The sequence below is a fragment of the Sinocyclocheilus rhinocerous genome, unplaced genomic scaffold (genome assembly GCF_001515625.1).
Source record: "Sinocyclocheilus rhinocerous isolate Xijiao unplaced genomic scaffold, SAMN03320098_v1.1 scaffold1204, whole genome shotgun sequence".
NCBI lineage: Eukaryota > Metazoa > Chordata > Actinopteri > Cypriniformes > Cyprinidae > Sinocyclocheilus > Sinocyclocheilus rhinocerous.
Genome location: NW_015654935.1, coordinates 622634 through 640499, shown reverse-complemented (window position 1 = coordinate 640499; position 17866 = coordinate 622634). Strand labels below are relative to the sequence as shown.

Below are 17866 nucleotides of genomic sequence, written 5' to 3'. Positions count from 1 at the left end.
GTTGAACCCCTGATGTCACATGGATTATTTTACTGATCTCCTTGCTACGTTTCTGGAAGTTGATCGTGGTAGTACCCTTGCTGTCCATGGGAGGGTCAGAGAGCTGTCAGATTCCATCTAAAATATCTTAATTTGTGTTCCGAAGATGAACGGAGGTCTTATGGGTTGGGAACGACATGAGGGTGAGTAATTAATGACAGAATTTTCATTTTTGGGTGAACTATCCCTTTAAGCGTTTCTGTCAGGGCATTGGTAATATTTAAATTTCACTTAGATACTGTGCTATTATATATACCTGTTAGTATAGGCACAAGGCACTCTATGACTTGACCGTGCCCTTTACTATGCGTAATTTAAAACCATTTTAGACCATGTTCCTTTTTTTAGTGAGTACCGTATTGTCCCGAATATAAGACGATATTTTTTTCTTGGAAATACATCTGAAAAAACGTGGTCGTCTTATATTCAGGGTCTAGACTTTGACATGTCAATAATATAAATAGGAAAAATATGCAGTATGAAAATAATTGAAGACAAAATGTGTTTTACTGAGAAAAAACAAGATTTGGTTTTTAAAAAGCCTTTTTCCAAAAGGTACATCTGGAAAAAGGGGGGGTCGTCTTATAATCAGGGTCGTCTTATATTCGGGCCAATACGGTAAATGACGCTTTATTTTCTCTGTGTCCCTGAAACCCAAAACCATCCAGGATAGCAGGTCTGTGTGGAGAATCTGACATCAGTGTGGCTCCACAGATCCGTCTGGGTCAGATCGCTCATAGCCCAGAACCATCCCGCCTCAAGCTGAAGTCTTTACGCAGCACACTGCTCTGTAATTCCCCTCTATTAGAATGTGTGTGAGCGACGGAGAAATGCTGACTCTGCAGGGTTGATTACAGGACTGGTGATGGTGTTGTGAAGCCACAGTGTAAACATCAGCGGAACAGCATGTTGTTTTTGTCACCAGGGGTCAGACTTTATAACAAGACATGCACTCATTTGCTATTAGCATGGAGCCACAGTGCATGTTTGTGTGCGAGGAAGGTGATGTGAATGATTTATGTGCACAAACACGTGTCACGACTGATATACTTGATGTCAGTGCACACACAAAAAAAGGATGATGTTTGCAAGCATGTTGTGATTTCTAACCAACAAAACATTCTTCATTGACATTCTTCACAATGACTGGCATATGTCTATATCTTCATTTTGCAGTGCAGTGGAAAGGCAGTTTGCTCACCCTCATGTCATTCCAAACCTGTCTGAATTTCTATTTTCAGTGGAACATGAAGAAAACAAGAAATTTTGAACAACAATGCTTCTGATCTGTTGCATACAATGAAAGCATACAGTGATCAGTTATTGAATCAACCTCAAGTTATCATTATTTTTAATTATATAAAAATCTTTTAAAGGGGTCATGTGATATTGCTAAAAAGAACATTATTTTGTGTATTTGGTGTAATGAAATGTGTTTATGCGGTTTAAGGTTCAAAAAACACATTATTTTCCACATACTGTACATTATTGTTTCTCCTCTATGCCCCGCCTTTCTGAAACGCGTCAATTTTTACAAAGCTCATCGGTCTGAAAAGCAAGGTGTGCTGTGATTGGCCAGCTATCCAGTGCGTTATGATTGGCCAAATACCTCAAGCGTATGACGGAAATGCTACGCCCCTTACCATACTGTGATGCCCTGTCCTACAGATGATCTTTATGCACCAAGAGCTTGTAACACTCCAAAGAGAAAGGAAAAATTGAAATTGCATCATATGTCCCCTTTAAACAAGAAATGCTGGTTACTTCAGTTGATATTCACCAAGCAGTTTTCGGTTGTGTCAATTAATTTCTATTAAACAAATAACAATTGAACTGCATAGATTGTTGTTAATTTTTTTAATCTGTTGTTGTTTTTTTTGTTTTTTGTGTTTTTTGTGTACAGTGCCAAGTTAAAAGGATTCCTGTATAATTTACAACATTAATATACAGCATTCACTTAGAGAAAATTACTTTCATAACCAAAATAAAAAGAACATTATACACTAGCCTTCAAAATTTAGGGTCAGTAAGATTGATTGAAAGCATTAAATTGATCAAAAGCGACAGTGGAGGCTTTCTTCAGTGCAATATAATGTCAATTTAAAAATCATTTTGAAAAACAGTCCTGCTACTCTTCTTTAGTGTACAATGAAAACATACAGTGACTTCAAACTGTCAAGCTGCAATAAATAAATTAATAAATACCATACAATTGTTTTTTGTGTTTTTTGTGTACAGTGCCAAGTTAAAAGGATTCCTGTATAATTTACAACATTAATATACAGCATTCACTTAGAGAAAATTACTTTCATAACCAAAATAAAAAGAACATTATACACTAGCCTTCAAAATTTAGGGTCAGTAAGATTGATTGAAAGCATTAAATTGATCAAAAGCGACAGTGGAGGCTTTCTTCAGTGCAATATAATATAAGTCACTTTAAAAATCATTTTGAAAAACAGTCCTGCTACTCTTCTTTAGTGTACAATGAAAACATACAGTGACTTCAAACTGTCAAGCTGCAATAAATAAATTAATAAATACCATACAATAGTAAAGAATAACCCCATTTTTTAATTTAATTTTTTTTTCCACAGAAGAAAAAAAATCATATGGGTTTTAAAATGATAAGAGATAGAATTATTATTTTTTTGGATGAAATATTCCTTTTGAGTCTGTCAGATTGTTTGACCAATGTTTATGGAGCAGTTAAACTCTTAAGAGTTCATGGCAGAAGTCTCCCCATCCAGTACCTATTGAAACTTCTCACTTGTATAATTAAGCACTCGTCCATTTTTCTCTGTCTCGCACCACTACTGAGCTTCGTGCTGCTGCTATATGTTAAAACTAACAAATCTTTTTCATTACTTCAGGAATGAGGGTTTATAACCAGTGTTGGGCAAGTTACTTCCAAAATGTTTTAATTTTGTTTTGACTACCTGCCATTCGACTGTGGAAAGGTGTCCTGTTTGACTGTGTGGAGTACTAGCTCAGATTGTGGTATTAAGACAAACAGTATCCTGCTGCAACTCCTCCTCCTTGTCATCTACTTTCTTATTCCTTTGTACCTCATTTTTTCTTTCTCATTTTATCTCCTCTATTGCTCTGTCCCTCTTTCTTAATGTGAGACTGTGAGCTGTATATTTACTCTGTGAAACAAGAGGAGATATTTGTGTGTGTTACACTGAAACCATACTGTGAAAGTATACAGCCTGTTTATGTTCACTCTTCCATGACCGTGTTTGTATGTTCATTGCTAATGTTTGTTTTTTTCAATTGCAGTAAAACACTTTATATTTGACTGGACTTTTAGATTTTCTGAAGAAAGCATGAGTGGTTCTTGTCTATGCAGAACTGATGCGAGAGTGTTGTGGGTGGTTGCCAGTAGAGCCTGACCGATATGGGTTTTTTGGGGGCCGATACCGATATTAGGGAGTAAAAAAAGGCAGATATCGATATATCGGCTGATAATCTTTGTGTATATTATAGTACAGTACCAGCTATATATAGAATACAGTATATACATAAACAGAATATATATACATAAACACATTTTTTGCAATGATCACTCAAATGTGGTGATCAAACACTTATAATGACGTGACAAAGATATGTAATGGAGGCAGGGCATTTAACAATTTAACAAACTTTATTATCCAAAATGAGTCTGACATCAGTGCACTGAACAGTAAAGTTGAAGTTTATTCAACTTTATTTAAATTCAAATCCATTCAACTTTATTCCGTTGAAGTTTATTTCACTTCTTCCTTACTGAAGTGAAAGTGTTGGCTGGTGTCACTATCTCAAGAACGCGGCTTCAGATCTCCACCAAATTCAGGAGATCCCTTCAGCTCGAGGGGCCCTCTCGAACACCACCCTCCGTGCGTCGGTTCAATGGTATTCCATACACTTAAGCTTTAAAGCGTTTCATCCAGGTCGCCAGTAGCAAACAATGGAGCGTGCTCTGCTGGACAAAATACATAATTACACCGTTTACAAGCATTTTATCTGCGTTTTATGTTCTGTAAAAAAAAATTCATATCGGCGGCATATTCGCCGATACGATATATCTGCGACAGGCTCATATCGGCCGATAAAATCGGCAAAACGATATATCGGTCGGGCTCTAGTTGCTAGGGTGTGTCAAGGCATTCTGGGTCCAATAGGCAAAGATTTCATTTCTCATTATTTCAGTAATAGCTCATCTCTCAACAAGCCATATGAAATGAGCCATATTTTATGTACTTTGCTCAAATTGTGTTGGGCGAGTTACATACTGAAGTTTAAAGCTCTGTGAAACTTGGCCTCTTTTTCACTCTGAGACACAGAACATGTACATTTTTATATTTAAACAGCAGTCTTTTTGTGGTTAAATAATCACAGACAGTAGTCCATATCACCATTTGAATTTGATAAATTCTGCAGCCCTACTTTTTATTTATTAATCCAAAATTTGCCAAATTCTGAGACATTTCGCATTATACAGTAAATTTTGTTTTAATGACTGTGTTCTGTTATTCTGTCTGTATTTTCTGCTTCACAGAAATCAAAGGGCCCTAGATTAGGGGTTTGAGCAAATCTCTCAGTATGCAAAATATTACGCAATATACTTGGCATGTGTGTGTGTATGAGTGCCATGTGCTTCTTAAATATTAGGGTGCAGTTTATTGCCCATCATTTGACAACACTTTCATTTAAACAGAATAGCTGAGACACAGAACATGTACATTTTTATATTTAAACAGCAGTCTTTTTGTGGTTAAATAATCACAGACAGTAGTCCATATCACCATTTGAATTTGATAAATTCTGCAGCCCTACTTTTTATTTATTAATCCAAAATTTGCCAAATTCTGAGACATTTCGCATTATACAGTAAATTTTGTTTTAATGACTGTGTTCTGTTATTCTGTCTGTATTTTCTGCTTCACAGAAATCAAAGGGCCCTAGATTAGGGGTTTGAGCAAATCTCTCAGTATGCAAAATATTACGCAATATACTTGGCGTGTGTGTGTATGAGTGCCATGTGCTTCTTAAATATTAGGGTGCAGTTTATTGCCCATCATTTGACAGCACTTTCATTTAAACAGAATAGAGCTTTTTCAAACACTCACACACTCGTCTGACTCTCATGCTTCACATTTGAAGAGTATTGATGAATTCCTATGCAGAGTTTTGAAAACGTTACCTTTTTCTTATCATCAGTCACCATGAGAACTAGTTAACCTCTTAATCCACTGCCTTCCTTTCTAATAATGAGAATCAGAGCTTGTGCGATTGAAACACAGATGGCGAGAATGAAGTCTTAAAGTGAGTGGGTTCAAAAGAGGGGGCAGGTCATAAGTTTGGATCACTCAAATTCTGTTCCAAAAAAACATAGGCAGCTAACTTCTTAAGCAGCATCCTAACTGAAATGGCACAGATTTGAAATGCACTTATCACTTAATGGTTAACTAAATTAAGATTAAAATACTTGATGAGGTTAAATGGCACTCTGAACGTTACTGGAATGCAGATATGGAAAACTCTGTGAACTGTTTATAGCTGTACGGGATTCAGCTGTGCATGCTGACTCTGCATATTTTCCAGCTTGAGTAGTTTTTACACACATACAGATGTGTTTTGTTGTCCCAAGTCCCTCAGGCAACACGTATTGATGAGGCGGTGATCCCGCTGTAACTCAAACATGAACAAACACACATGGATTTTGGTTTGTTTTCTATTAATCAGCAAAGTTTGCAGCCTGTTTGTGAGTTTTGTGCATGTGGGAGAGAGATAGAAGATTGTTTTCATTAAAAGATCTGTGAGATTGCTTGATAGAAGGGCAATTTTGCCATTTATGAGTTTATCTTTAGATCAGTTATACTCATATACTGTACACACACACACACACACACACACACACAAAACATAATCACACACTCAGTACCTTTGCAAACACACACACACACACAAACAAATTGACGCAAGTACAGTTCATATAAACATTTTCAGATTTTTACTGTCGTGTATTTCAGCCAGGGTCCTTAAAGCACATTGCATCATCGGTTTATGCCTCCTCAGTACTCAAAGAGATCGTGTGAAGGAAAAATCAACTTATGAATGATTTATCTTTATCTCTTTATCTCTAAATTTGAAATAGGAATATTTTAGCATCACAAAAATGATGTTGCCCATGCCATAACTCTTTTTTTTTTTTTTTTTTTCATATTTCCCTCTCTATCTAGGAGATGGCTTTGGTGGCCCCCGAGTCTCCTTCAGAGCAGGCCAGAAGAGTCTTCCAGACCTTTGACCCGGAAGGTAAGATTATTAAAAAGGAAGCATTTCATGTTGTGTATGTTTGTGAGCGAGAAAAAGAGACTGAATAAGCTCAACTCAAAAATGTCAACTTAACCCCAGCAGCTGTGTCAACTCGTCCTTCACTGGGAGGAAGATGAGCTTTAGCTCCACAAAACCCAGAGCAAGTTTATGATCTCTCCAGCTTATCAGGCAGTGCAAAGATCCAAGGCTTACTGTTTGTTGATACTTTACTGTTACTGAGGAGAGAGTAGGAAATGAGAAAAAACAGACTACATTTGATCTGATATTAAGGTGTTATTTCAGTTGAGTAAAAGAGCAGTCATTTTCTCAGACATGGAATTCTACAAGTGCGACCCGGACCTATTTATCTAACACGGATGGATCTGTAACTGCAGCAATAGCATAAAACTCTCCTGATATTTTAGTAACATTTACAAAAGAATAAAATAAAACATATTTCGTTACCTTTTGAAACTTTGAAGGGTTCAATTTGAGCAGATGATTTTTACCATCACTGTCAGAGTGCACTTCCCCAGTACATTCAGCATCTGGCTCATATTCGCGATCTCAACCATATTCTCAAAACTATCATTTTCAATGACTTCAAAATCAATATTTTGGTCACTGGCAGCTTATTCACCACATCCACATCCAAGGCTTACTGTTTGTTGATACTTTACTGTTACTGAGGAGAGAGTAGGAAATGAGAAAAAACAGACTACATTTGATCTGATATTAAGGTGTTATTTCAGTTGAGTAAAAGAGCAGTCATTTTCTCAGACATGGAATTCTACAAGTGCGACCCGGACCTATTTATCTAACACGGATGGATCTGTAACTGCAGCAATAGCATAAAACTCTCCTGATATTTTAGTAACATTTACAAAAGAATAAAATAAAACATATTTCGTTACCTTTTGAAACTTTGAAGGGTTCAATTTGAGCAGATGATTTTTACCATCACTGTCAGAGTGCACTTCCCCAGTACATTCAGCATCTGGCTCATATTCGCGATCTCAACCATATTCTCAAAACTATCATTTTCAATGACTTCAAAATCAATATTTTGGTCACTGGCAGCTTATTCACCACATCCACCATCAAATGACAGTGACACTTATATTTCATTATGTACAGTAATTGCTCTGCAGTAAATCCATTCAAGGCAAGCCAGTTCAATTTTTGCTGATGATATTCTTTTGTTTTATGCCTGCGATGATTATGAGTGAAAAATCACATCATTGTCTATCAAACACCTTGAGGAATAATGGTGAATTGCACTTATTGAGTCATCAGATATTTAATTATTGTTGTGCAGGAAAATTATACTTACACTATTACATACCTCGGGTCGCTAGCGACCCTATACACTTTTACAAAAAAATCAATCAGAAAACAGACATTCGTTTATATATATTTTTTCTTATGTTGTTGATGTCTAACTTTAAAAAATAAAGGAGGGAGAGGGTAGTGAATGACGTCCCGGGTTGCAAAAGAGGTATGCATTTAAGGGTTAAACAACCCAAAAAATGATGTTTAAACCTTTCAGGTTCAGTCTTCATGAGGCAGAAACCCTTTATTTTTTTGGTTAATGTACTACCCTTCAAAAGTTTGGGGTCAGTGAGATTTTTAAAAGAACTCTCTTATGCTGAATTGTCAGCATGTCAGCAGCCATTACTCTAGTCTTCAGTGTCACGTGATCCTTCAGAAATCATTTCAATATGCTGATTTGCTGCTCAGGGAATATTTCTTATTATCAATTCTGAAAACAATATATATAAAATATAGTATTTGTTTGAAATAGAAAAATGTATATTATAAATGTCTTAACTGTCACTTTTGATCAATATCAAGCCTCCTGGCTAAATATAAGTATTCATTTAAAAACTGAACATTATTTAGTCCCCACATTTGTATAGTTTATCCGATATTTATAACAAACCCACTGATTACTTTCTCTATAGTAATGTTTTCAGACTGAATGTCACTATGTCCTATGTATGATTAATGGCCAGCAGTGTTTTATTTGTGAGCATTTCTGCTGAGGATTTGTGGGGAGGAAAGTCTCACGTGATTTATTAGGATTTAAAATAGTCAATGTGCTTAGATGGCAAAGTCAGCAATATAGCTTTATGAACAAACCACTGATGCCCCTTTAGTCATATGCAGTGCAGTATATCTTTGCCTGTATATCCTGTTTGTGTTTTTTCCCAGAGTCTGTTTCATGAAGTTATATTTTCCTCCCTACTTTTTCCTCTAATATTTATTGCTCTTGTATTAAACCTAAGACTCCTGATGATAATATAGAGAAAAGGTAGAGAGGGCGTTTAATGGAAGAAATGAGAGCCTGGAACAGAGATCGCCCACTGCACTCTCATATCTGTCAGGTAGAATAGGTTTGTGTGTGTGTATATATCACTGAATGTGTCGTAGTGAGAACGTAAGTGTTCTTCCAAAGTTTTGATTTAAAGTGTCTAATTTACAATACACACTCAAAGTGTCATCAGGAACCAGATTAGATGTTCTTGCATGGCATCTTTTTGCCTTACAAAGTCGTAAACAACATTCCTGTTCCTCGTGTTAATAAGAACAATACTCTCTGTGTGTGTGTGTGCATTTCATTTGTCCAAAGAACTTCTCATGCTTCTGACAGTCTGGTTATGTAGTGTAATGTCATGCTTATGGATGGAACGATTACCAGTTTTACGATAAATCATGATAAAATGCCCTGACGGTTAGTATTATCATTTAAAATTTAATTATCATCAAAACCGTGTTTGATTATCGCGATTTTGAAAACTCGCGGTAAATCCTGTCCAGCCAATGCAGCAGGACAATGATCCAAAGCACACCAGCAAGTCCACCTTTGAATGGCTCAAGAAAAACAAAATTAAGGTTTTGGAGTGTCCAAGTCAAAGTCCAGACTTAAATCCTATTGAGATGCTGTGGCATGACCTTAAACAGTCCTTTCATGCTCGAAAACCCTCCAATGTGGCTGAATGAAAACAATTCTGCAAAGAAGAGTGGGCCAAAATTCCTGTCAAAGACTCATTGCCATTTATCGCAAACGCTTGATTGCAGTTGTTGCTGCAAAGGGTGGCATAACCAGTTATTAGATTTAGGGGGCAATTACTTTTTCACGTAGTGCCAGGCAGGTTTGGAAGTGATTTATTATTATTATTATTAGGGCTTAATGTTAATGTTAATTTAATGTTTATGCTAAAAAAAAGTGCATATAGCTGCTAATTGTGTTTGTTGATTTTCAAATATAAAACTTATTGAAATGTTTTCAGTGTGTGTATCAGTTCTTTTTGAACATTTTCATCTCATTTTAACAAAACCGTGATAATATTGATAACCGTGATAACTTTGGTCACTATAACCGTGATATGAAATTTTCGTACCGTTACATCCCTAGTTATGCTAAATGCTAAAACAACATAAAATCAAAATTGACCCTGTTTACTTTCATAATAAATGCCATTTGTCTTAATATTAATCAGTGCATTGTTTTTAATGAAAAAATATTTTCATACCACCTGCAAAATTCATCATCCAAGGTGCAGTTATGAAAAAAATTAAATAAATAGGCAATAAAATATTAAGCTGACAGTTATGATCCAGTTAAACCCTGATGGATGGTGCCACCCCACATTATTTCCCACTGAATATTGTTTCACTCAGAAATGTGTCACATTACAGAAGTAATATTTTGTGAATACCTTTTTATGTCAATAGTATAGAAGCTATTTTAGCCAAAGTTTCTAGTGCATTATTCAAAACACCTGAGTGTATCTAATTTCATGCTGTGGTAAAGAATATTTATTGTTCTTAATCCAGTCACTGCAGGAAAGTTTAAGCAGAGAGTTCATTTTATAGCAAACGGAAAAGAGTTAGCCTACCAGCTGCTCTGCAAACATCCTGTCGGACAGTTGGAGACCAGAGAGGAGGAAAAACAACATACACCACTCATCCATCCACTTATCAGCCATTGTCTTAGCATGTTTGTGTGCATATGTGTGCGTGGTCAGCAGAATGTCTTCAATTTGAGAGATGAAACTCATGTTTTATGTTGGGCATAAGACACCAGTTGTGTGGGTGGTGATCAAGACTCTCAGAAGCTCTAACCATCTGCCTCTTTCCTTTTCTGCTCATCTTCAGATAATGGGTTCATTCCAGACACACTGCTTGAAGATGTTATGAAAGCGTTGGATCTCGTCTCCGAGCCAGACTAGTAAGTTTGTTTGTGTGTTTGTGTGTGTTTAAGTTTGTGTGTGTGTGTGTGTGTGTGTGTGTGTGTGTGTATATGATGTTTTTAATTATAAAACGGAACAGTACAGTCCTGGATGCTGATTGGTCAGTACAGTGTTCAAGCAGTGCTAAAATACACAATATAGTAATCTTCACTGTCTCATAATAATGTTCTAATGTTAATAATGTTTATAATAATGTTCTAATGTTTTTAATTCTGAAAGAAAGTAGTACCTATCTGCAAGGATACGTTAAATTGTCAAAAGTGACAGTAAATGTTTCTAAAAGATTTTGATTTCTAATAAATGTTGTTGTTGTTTTACTTTATATTCCTCAAAGAATCCTGAAAAAAATGCTTCACTGTTTCCACAAAAAGATTCAGCAGCACAACCGTTTTCATTGATAATAATAAGAGCGTAAGAAACACATTTCAAAAACATAATCTTTCAAAAACAAAATTTTACCAACCGCAAACTTTTTAATGGTAGGGTGTATAATATTTACATTATAATATATTATATTATTTTTAGCATGTTCAGCAAACATTATATCACTTTATTTCTAACACAGCAAAGTGATATTTGTGTTTGTCATAAAGTGATGTGAAGAGGTTTTTGCATGTTAAAACAGCTGTGCTCCCTCTATTTGCACAATTTGGGTTCACATGCCATTCAAACATACTCATTACTCCTGTAGAGCAAAGAAGAGAAATAGAGATTAAAGTCCAAACCTTCCATCTAAAGCCCTGTTTAAAGCCACTCACCATAGTCCCTTTGAAACCTTCACCTCTTAAACAGTTTCCCGCTGAAATCTGAGCAATTTGAAACCACCTGCTTTCTTACATCAACCTTTGACAGCTTGAAAGACAACTTCAGCCTTTCAAAGGGGTTTTTATGTGAAAGTTAAATTGACAGAATAAAGTTTAGGTCATGTGTTTGTTTTTACACAGCACCCTGTTCTGTCAAAAGCAGTTTATTCAAGTATTGATGAAGTCTGAAACCTTCTTTGGCCTCTTTTGGCAATTGTCAATTTTTATGTGTATGTTGAAGTGACTTGTGATCACATTAGAAAGCATTTATCATCCTTTTGATTGCTGAGTTTCTGTGGAAGAGCTTTAGTAATGTTATCAGTCTCGCTGTATGACTTTAAAAGGAAAAGTCTGTCCTGTTTTAACATCACTTGTTTTTAAAACAATATTAGTCAGATTCCAAGCATTACTCACTGTTATATGTTTATTATCTGAACATAATTCATGATTTAGCTCATTTTGACGACAACCTCAGACAACACATTTCACTGCTCAAGGATGCCAATAAGCAAGACATGCAGAAAACATGCAACATGTGCACACACAATGAGCTACACCTTTCATGGTCCCCCATCGCTCTCATTCTTTCTCTCTCTCTCTTAGTGTGAATCTGATGAAGAGTAAGCTGGATCCAGAGGGGTTGGGTATTATTCTGTTAGGTCAGTTTCTGCAGGAGTTCTTCCCTAATCAGGTAATACATGCATCATGTCTCTCTCGTTCAGGTTGAATGTACATTGTTTATTTTTTCTTACTGTTTTTTCATTACGTTCAAATAAACCTACAATCAGCCCCAGATTAAATCTATGTACATGTAGCCCCTCAGAGAGAGAGGTGTGGGGAGAAGCTGACGGTTATAGTTGGCATCGACTTTCAGCTTCACTGCTCTGTGTTAAATAGATTAGGGCTTTAGGGATACATGCAAAAAAGGCCTCAATTTACCATCAAATCAAATACTATAACCCTATTTCAGGCCCACTCAAACACATGCACACACGGTCCGCTGTTGTAATTTTGGCAGTGAGGCAGGTATGCAGTATGGGGGCTAGACAGAGGTATTTGGCTCCTGTCAAGATTGTGTGCTTTGATTTTGCTGCTTGTTTGAGTTGGTCTGCAGAGTTTTGGCACTGGGTTGCAATCAGGTCTTTTCAGCAGCTGCATAGGGGGGTGTATGTGATTGTTTTGGACTTAAAGCAATGAATTCCAGTGTACTGTCAGTCTTGAGCATGTAATTACATCTAAAACCATTCACTGAACTGTTGTTTTAGGTTCTCTTGTCCAAGTTTATGGAGTGTGTTTTGATGTGTTTGAGCTGGAATGGGACGTTTTGGTTAAGTTGTCTTAACTCACGGAAATGTTTTTCTGGCATTCTATGGATGGAGTCAGATCTAGGCAGTATATGTCATAGTGAATAAGGACACATAGAGCTGTTTGCTGATGTTCCACAGACCCGATGATGTACATGTCCACACTGACACGTGTCGTCTCGCTTTTCCAGGATTCTGTGATCCCAGACTCATTTCCTGTGTATCACTATAATGGCCTGAAGCAGTCCAACCATAATGAGAAGGTAAGAGACATACTCATGCTCATTTTGTAATGCCCACGCATGCAAGCACACTTTAATAGCAGATATTGCCCCTGCTGGCAAGAAAGCCCTGGTTGGGTGAGTCTTATCCTGTCTGATCCCTGGGATGTGGAGTCTGTGAGCCTCCACGACCTACGGCCCACACCACTACGATCTCTCAGACTAGCCTTCCAAGTCATTCCTGTGAGTGTTGACAGCTTTCGAGACTGGGCAGAGTATATTGAAGCCACAAAAATCTGAAACCGTTTCACTGGACTAATGTCTCAGGCTCTCGGTTCTCTCTTTATTTTGATTTATGTTTATACAAAGTCAAACCGGGAAACATGATTTGCATCATTTAAAAGACACATGGTCAAATGCATTTTAGTGTAATATTATTTTCAATTTGACTTTAAATTTCAGTTTAGCTTCTTCTGTGGAATCGCCAAAAACCTCCATTTGGGGACGTCCTCATTTGTAAAACTGGTATAAAAATAAAGTTTTTTTTGAAATTGTAAAAATGCAGAAAGTTTTCTGTGAGGGGTAGGCTTAGGGGTAAGGGTGGGTTTAGGTAAAAAAAAAAAAAAGTGTATAACTATGTATATAAAAACAATAGAAGTCTATGTAATGTCCCCATTTAGATAGCTAAGTAAACGTGCGTGCGTGCGTGTGTGTGTGTGACCCTATGCTTCTTTACTGAAGTGCGTGTGTGTGTGAGAAGGAGATTGACCGAAGTTTAGGGATAATGGGTAGGAATTGCCACATCACGCCCCTGAGGACACACGGGTTACTCTTCATTACTCTGGCAAACGCATTAGCAGCAGCAGGCATCATTTAAAAGACACATGGTCAAATGCATTTTAGTGTAATATTATTTTCAATTTGACTTTAAATTTCAGCTTAGTTTCTTCAGTGGTTTTGTTATCGTTCAGTCATCATTCAGTTTTATTTTGTGGTCTAATTTTTAATACATTTTAGTTGTAGCTATTATAGCTACAGGAATAATTAAATTGTCGTCATTTATTCACTCTTACGTCATAACCCATAAGAGATTTTCTTTCTTCTGTGGAACACAAAAGGAAATATTACAAATGATCTCTGTTGGTTCTCATGTGTCTCCAATATTAAATTGGAAAAACCTGATAGAACTTATAAATATGCTTTACAAAAGCAAGAGGAAGCAATTGAACGTTCAACTTTTATTATTTTTGTTGCTGTTCACATTTTTAGTTGTCAAATTAAAAGTGTGATAAATATTCTATAATTTTTTTTATTATTTAATAGTTCATTTTATCTATATTTTCTTTAATTAATTTTGTTTACACAAAAGCATTTAAACCAGTAGTTTGTCTGTTTTGCTTGTTGAACACTTGAAACAAAGACTCCTTATATACTTTTAATATTCACTCTGATGTTGTTCCAGGTGCTTATTCTCAACTCATGTTCTCTATATTGCCACTGGTAGTTAAGTGCTTTTTCTGACCATTGTTATCCATTGCCCATATTCCATACACATCCCCATTATTGACATTTACACATGCCATCCTTAAGCACTAGAGAAAGCCCCCCTGACCACCTTGTACATTCATTGATCACAGAGTATGTGTGTGTGTGTGTACCTACTTAACCATATTTTGGGGACAAATTTACCCAAAAGTGAGCAAGACCTGACAAAATCGCCATTTACTGAAGTGCGTGTGTGTGTGAGAAGGAGATTGACCGAAGTTTAGGGATAATGGGTAGGAATTGCCACATCACGCCCCTGAGGACACACGGGTTACTCTTCATTACTCTGGCAAACGCATTAGCAGCAGCAGTAAAGTGTGCAGCCTTTGTTGTTGAGGTTTCCTCTGTGCCACTCGTATATTCACAGGGGCCCTTTCTCAGGAACCAAACACCTTGCAAAATGTAAAGAGCTCCTCTGGCTACAGCACAGACCATACTGGCATTTGGAAGCCAAAACCTAGTCTGCCTTTCTGCTCAAGTCATATAATCATCCGAAGGGATCTGCTCTCATTCTGTCTTCCTCCAGCACTCCTGCTTCATGTCACTTGTGCATTCTTGACCACTTTCGCACTGCAGTCAGCAGGGCTCGAATTGAGGGGGGATGCGGGGGGATGGCATCCCCCTGGTTGAAAAAAATGACAAAAAGCATCCCCTCAATAAAACCACCATCCCCCCTTACCATCCCCTTTGGATTATTAATGTTGTGTATTATGTAAAATTTATGCAAATTAAATTTTAAAATGTTCTACTTATGATAGATAACGGTGATTGCCCAATCAGAACTTGCTACTGTAACAAGCTGCGCACAGGCGGAAGCAAGTTTTTGTCATTATTCACGCAAAATGGTTCAAGCGCAACATTTTAAGTTCAAGTTTTTAAGTTATGATTTTTCCTTGATTAGATTATTAAAGACATTTCTGATATAATGTTATTGTGCTGTATGTGTGACTGTGAGGGACTGAGAGACGATCGAATAAATCATTTATTAAAACAGGGACTTGCTGCCACCTACTGGTGATTTTATTTATTTATCCATGACACGCCTAAACTAACATTACTCTTAGGACATCGCAAACTAATTTTTTTCATGAATATGACTTAACCTGATGGAGGACCTGCTCAGTCATTCAGGCAGTCTCTCTCTCTCTCTCACGCACGCTTTTTAGGCATGTTTTGTGCCATTGATCGTCATCGTCATCCTTAATAAATAAAACATTTATTCATGCTTCGGTGTCAGCTGTGAATCCAGTGGAGAGAAATCCCCCACCACTAACTGCAAACTGGCATTCAGATCTGCCTCCATTTTGTTAAAAGGAAAAAATACCCATGTATGAGTTATGTTTTTATATTCATTGCACGAACGATTTACTTTTCTGAATATCTGCACGTGTGCGAGCACAAGTGCTATTAATTTTATACAATAGTGCAGAGCAACACGGTGTTTCATTGCTAGATTGAATCTGTTTTTGAATTAATCGAGTGAGCCAATGGTCCATTCAGATGGACTCACTGTTTCGTTTCTAATTGAATTAGCCGTTTTGAAGGAATCATTTGATTTGAATAATTCAATAAATCATTTATTAAAACAGGGACTTGCTGCCACCTACTGGTGATTTTATTTATTTATCCATGACACGCCTAAACTAGCCAAGGTGCCAGCACAAAAACACATTCAACAAAATATTAATTATCAATATTGACCAAAATTCCTCCATTTCAGGCCCCAGGAGGAAAAACGTTTATAAATAATAGTTAATTTAATAAGGCAAATTTTTCATTAAATTAAAAAAAGCCCCAACTTCCAACGATCCAATCAATTCCCGAAGGACGAAATCAAGTCCCGTCCTCTCATTTCAGATGCCATTTCACTCGGATATACGTCACAGTAGAGAAGAAAAGACAATCGCATCTTCCGTTTCATGCCGACTTTAACATATTCTTTATTGTTTTATCTATGTTGTATTTTAAATCATAAATGTACAATTGATTGAAAATTATAAATCTGTTTACTTTGGATTTATTTTATTTTGTTTTTTTAAGTGAATCATTTTCAAATTATTTCTAATGATTTTAGTAAATATTCTATAAAATATTTAAATATATAAAATATCGCAGAAATTATGCATGTTATTTACTCTCTTTAATTTAAATTAAATTTAAATTAAATGCCTTTGAGTCTGTGTGTGCAGTCAGACTGATGTTCACTAACTGATTATGAGCACACATGCATTTGTTTTAGTCTGAATAAAAAATAAATGTTTATTTTAAAGCATAGACTGAACCAAGCCCAGCTAACCAACAGCAGACTGTTATCTTCAGCCGAACAGGCCAAAAACCTTCAGAACATGAAATCTGGCTGACCAGAGAAAATGTGTGGATTATTTCAAGTAAACATACATAAAGTGTTGACAAGTTTTATGAAAGGCATGTTCTGACTAACATGGAGAACCCGCTGGTCCACGCGATCAGAGTTGACTGGCTGCAATGTGTGCCTTCTAGTTCTAGCAAGATGTAAGGCTTTATTGTGCCTTGAAATGGCTGGTTATGGTTCACAGTCTAGTCAGCTGGAGGATGTTGCTCTTCTTTCCATTGTATTCTACTGTCAAGGGCTAAAGTACAGCTGTAAAATGGGGATTGATGGGGTTGGGTAAAATGGGTTGATTGAGAAATATGGAAGTAATTGTAGTAATACAATACAGTCATCTGAGCCAAGGTGGTTTAAATCTTGAAAGTTTAGATCTGAATGCTTAGTTCAAGTTCAAGAGATCATCTCTCAGCATCCTTTTCTTCACCTGCCTATTGGCTTCTTTTGCAGTCTTAAATCAATGGCTTAAATCAACATCTCTCTGTAGTCACAGAGAGCATCAGTGTGTGTTTGTTTTCATAGATGGTTCTCTTAACTCTGGGAAAGCCGATGAACACTCATGGTTGATGACAAAAGCAAATTTTTTGCTGAAACACAAGGTTGAGTAGAGGTTAGTTGACTACTTTGAAGAAATATGACAAGTGGAGTCTTTCAAGTGTGTGATCTGCTTCACTGCATAATGGGCTGGTGATGTTGGTGTAGAGATGTTTGTGGCTGCCACCAGAGGGAGCACCATGGAGCTTTATGGCTTTTGCTCAAGACTGGGTTGAATTAGGCGATGCCTAAAGGAAGTTGATTTGTAAATTGTGATTGCCTGTGTGTGAAAGGATGTCTCTGAGGCTTGATGATCGTGGACAGCTCAGTTTAATTCCTAGGTTTAAAGGTCATCAGGGGTCAATGGATCTCCAATCACACTCAATATTGGCACCAATGGAACCTGTGAAACACATACTGCATTTATATAAATGAATGGATTCTCAGATTCACTTGTAACATAATGTACAACACCAACACAAAACACACACACACACAC

General features: G+C 36.7%; 1 protein-coding gene across 1 annotated transcript in view; it reads left to right on the top strand.

Annotated features, from left to right (window-relative positions):
* LOC107717794 (protein FAM188A) overlaps positions 1-17866 on the top strand; it is a 51702-nt gene that overhangs the window by 32037 nt on the left and 1799 nt on the right. The window contains exons 11-14 of the mRNA XM_016524665.1: positions 6267-6339; positions 10501-10573; positions 12002-12089; positions 12894-12965. Coding sequence (XP_016380151.1) covers positions 6267-6339; positions 10501-10573; positions 12002-12089; positions 12894-12965 — 306 coding nt within the window. The remainder of the gene's footprint in view (positions 1-6266; positions 6340-10500; positions 10574-12001; positions 12090-12893; positions 12966-17866) is intronic.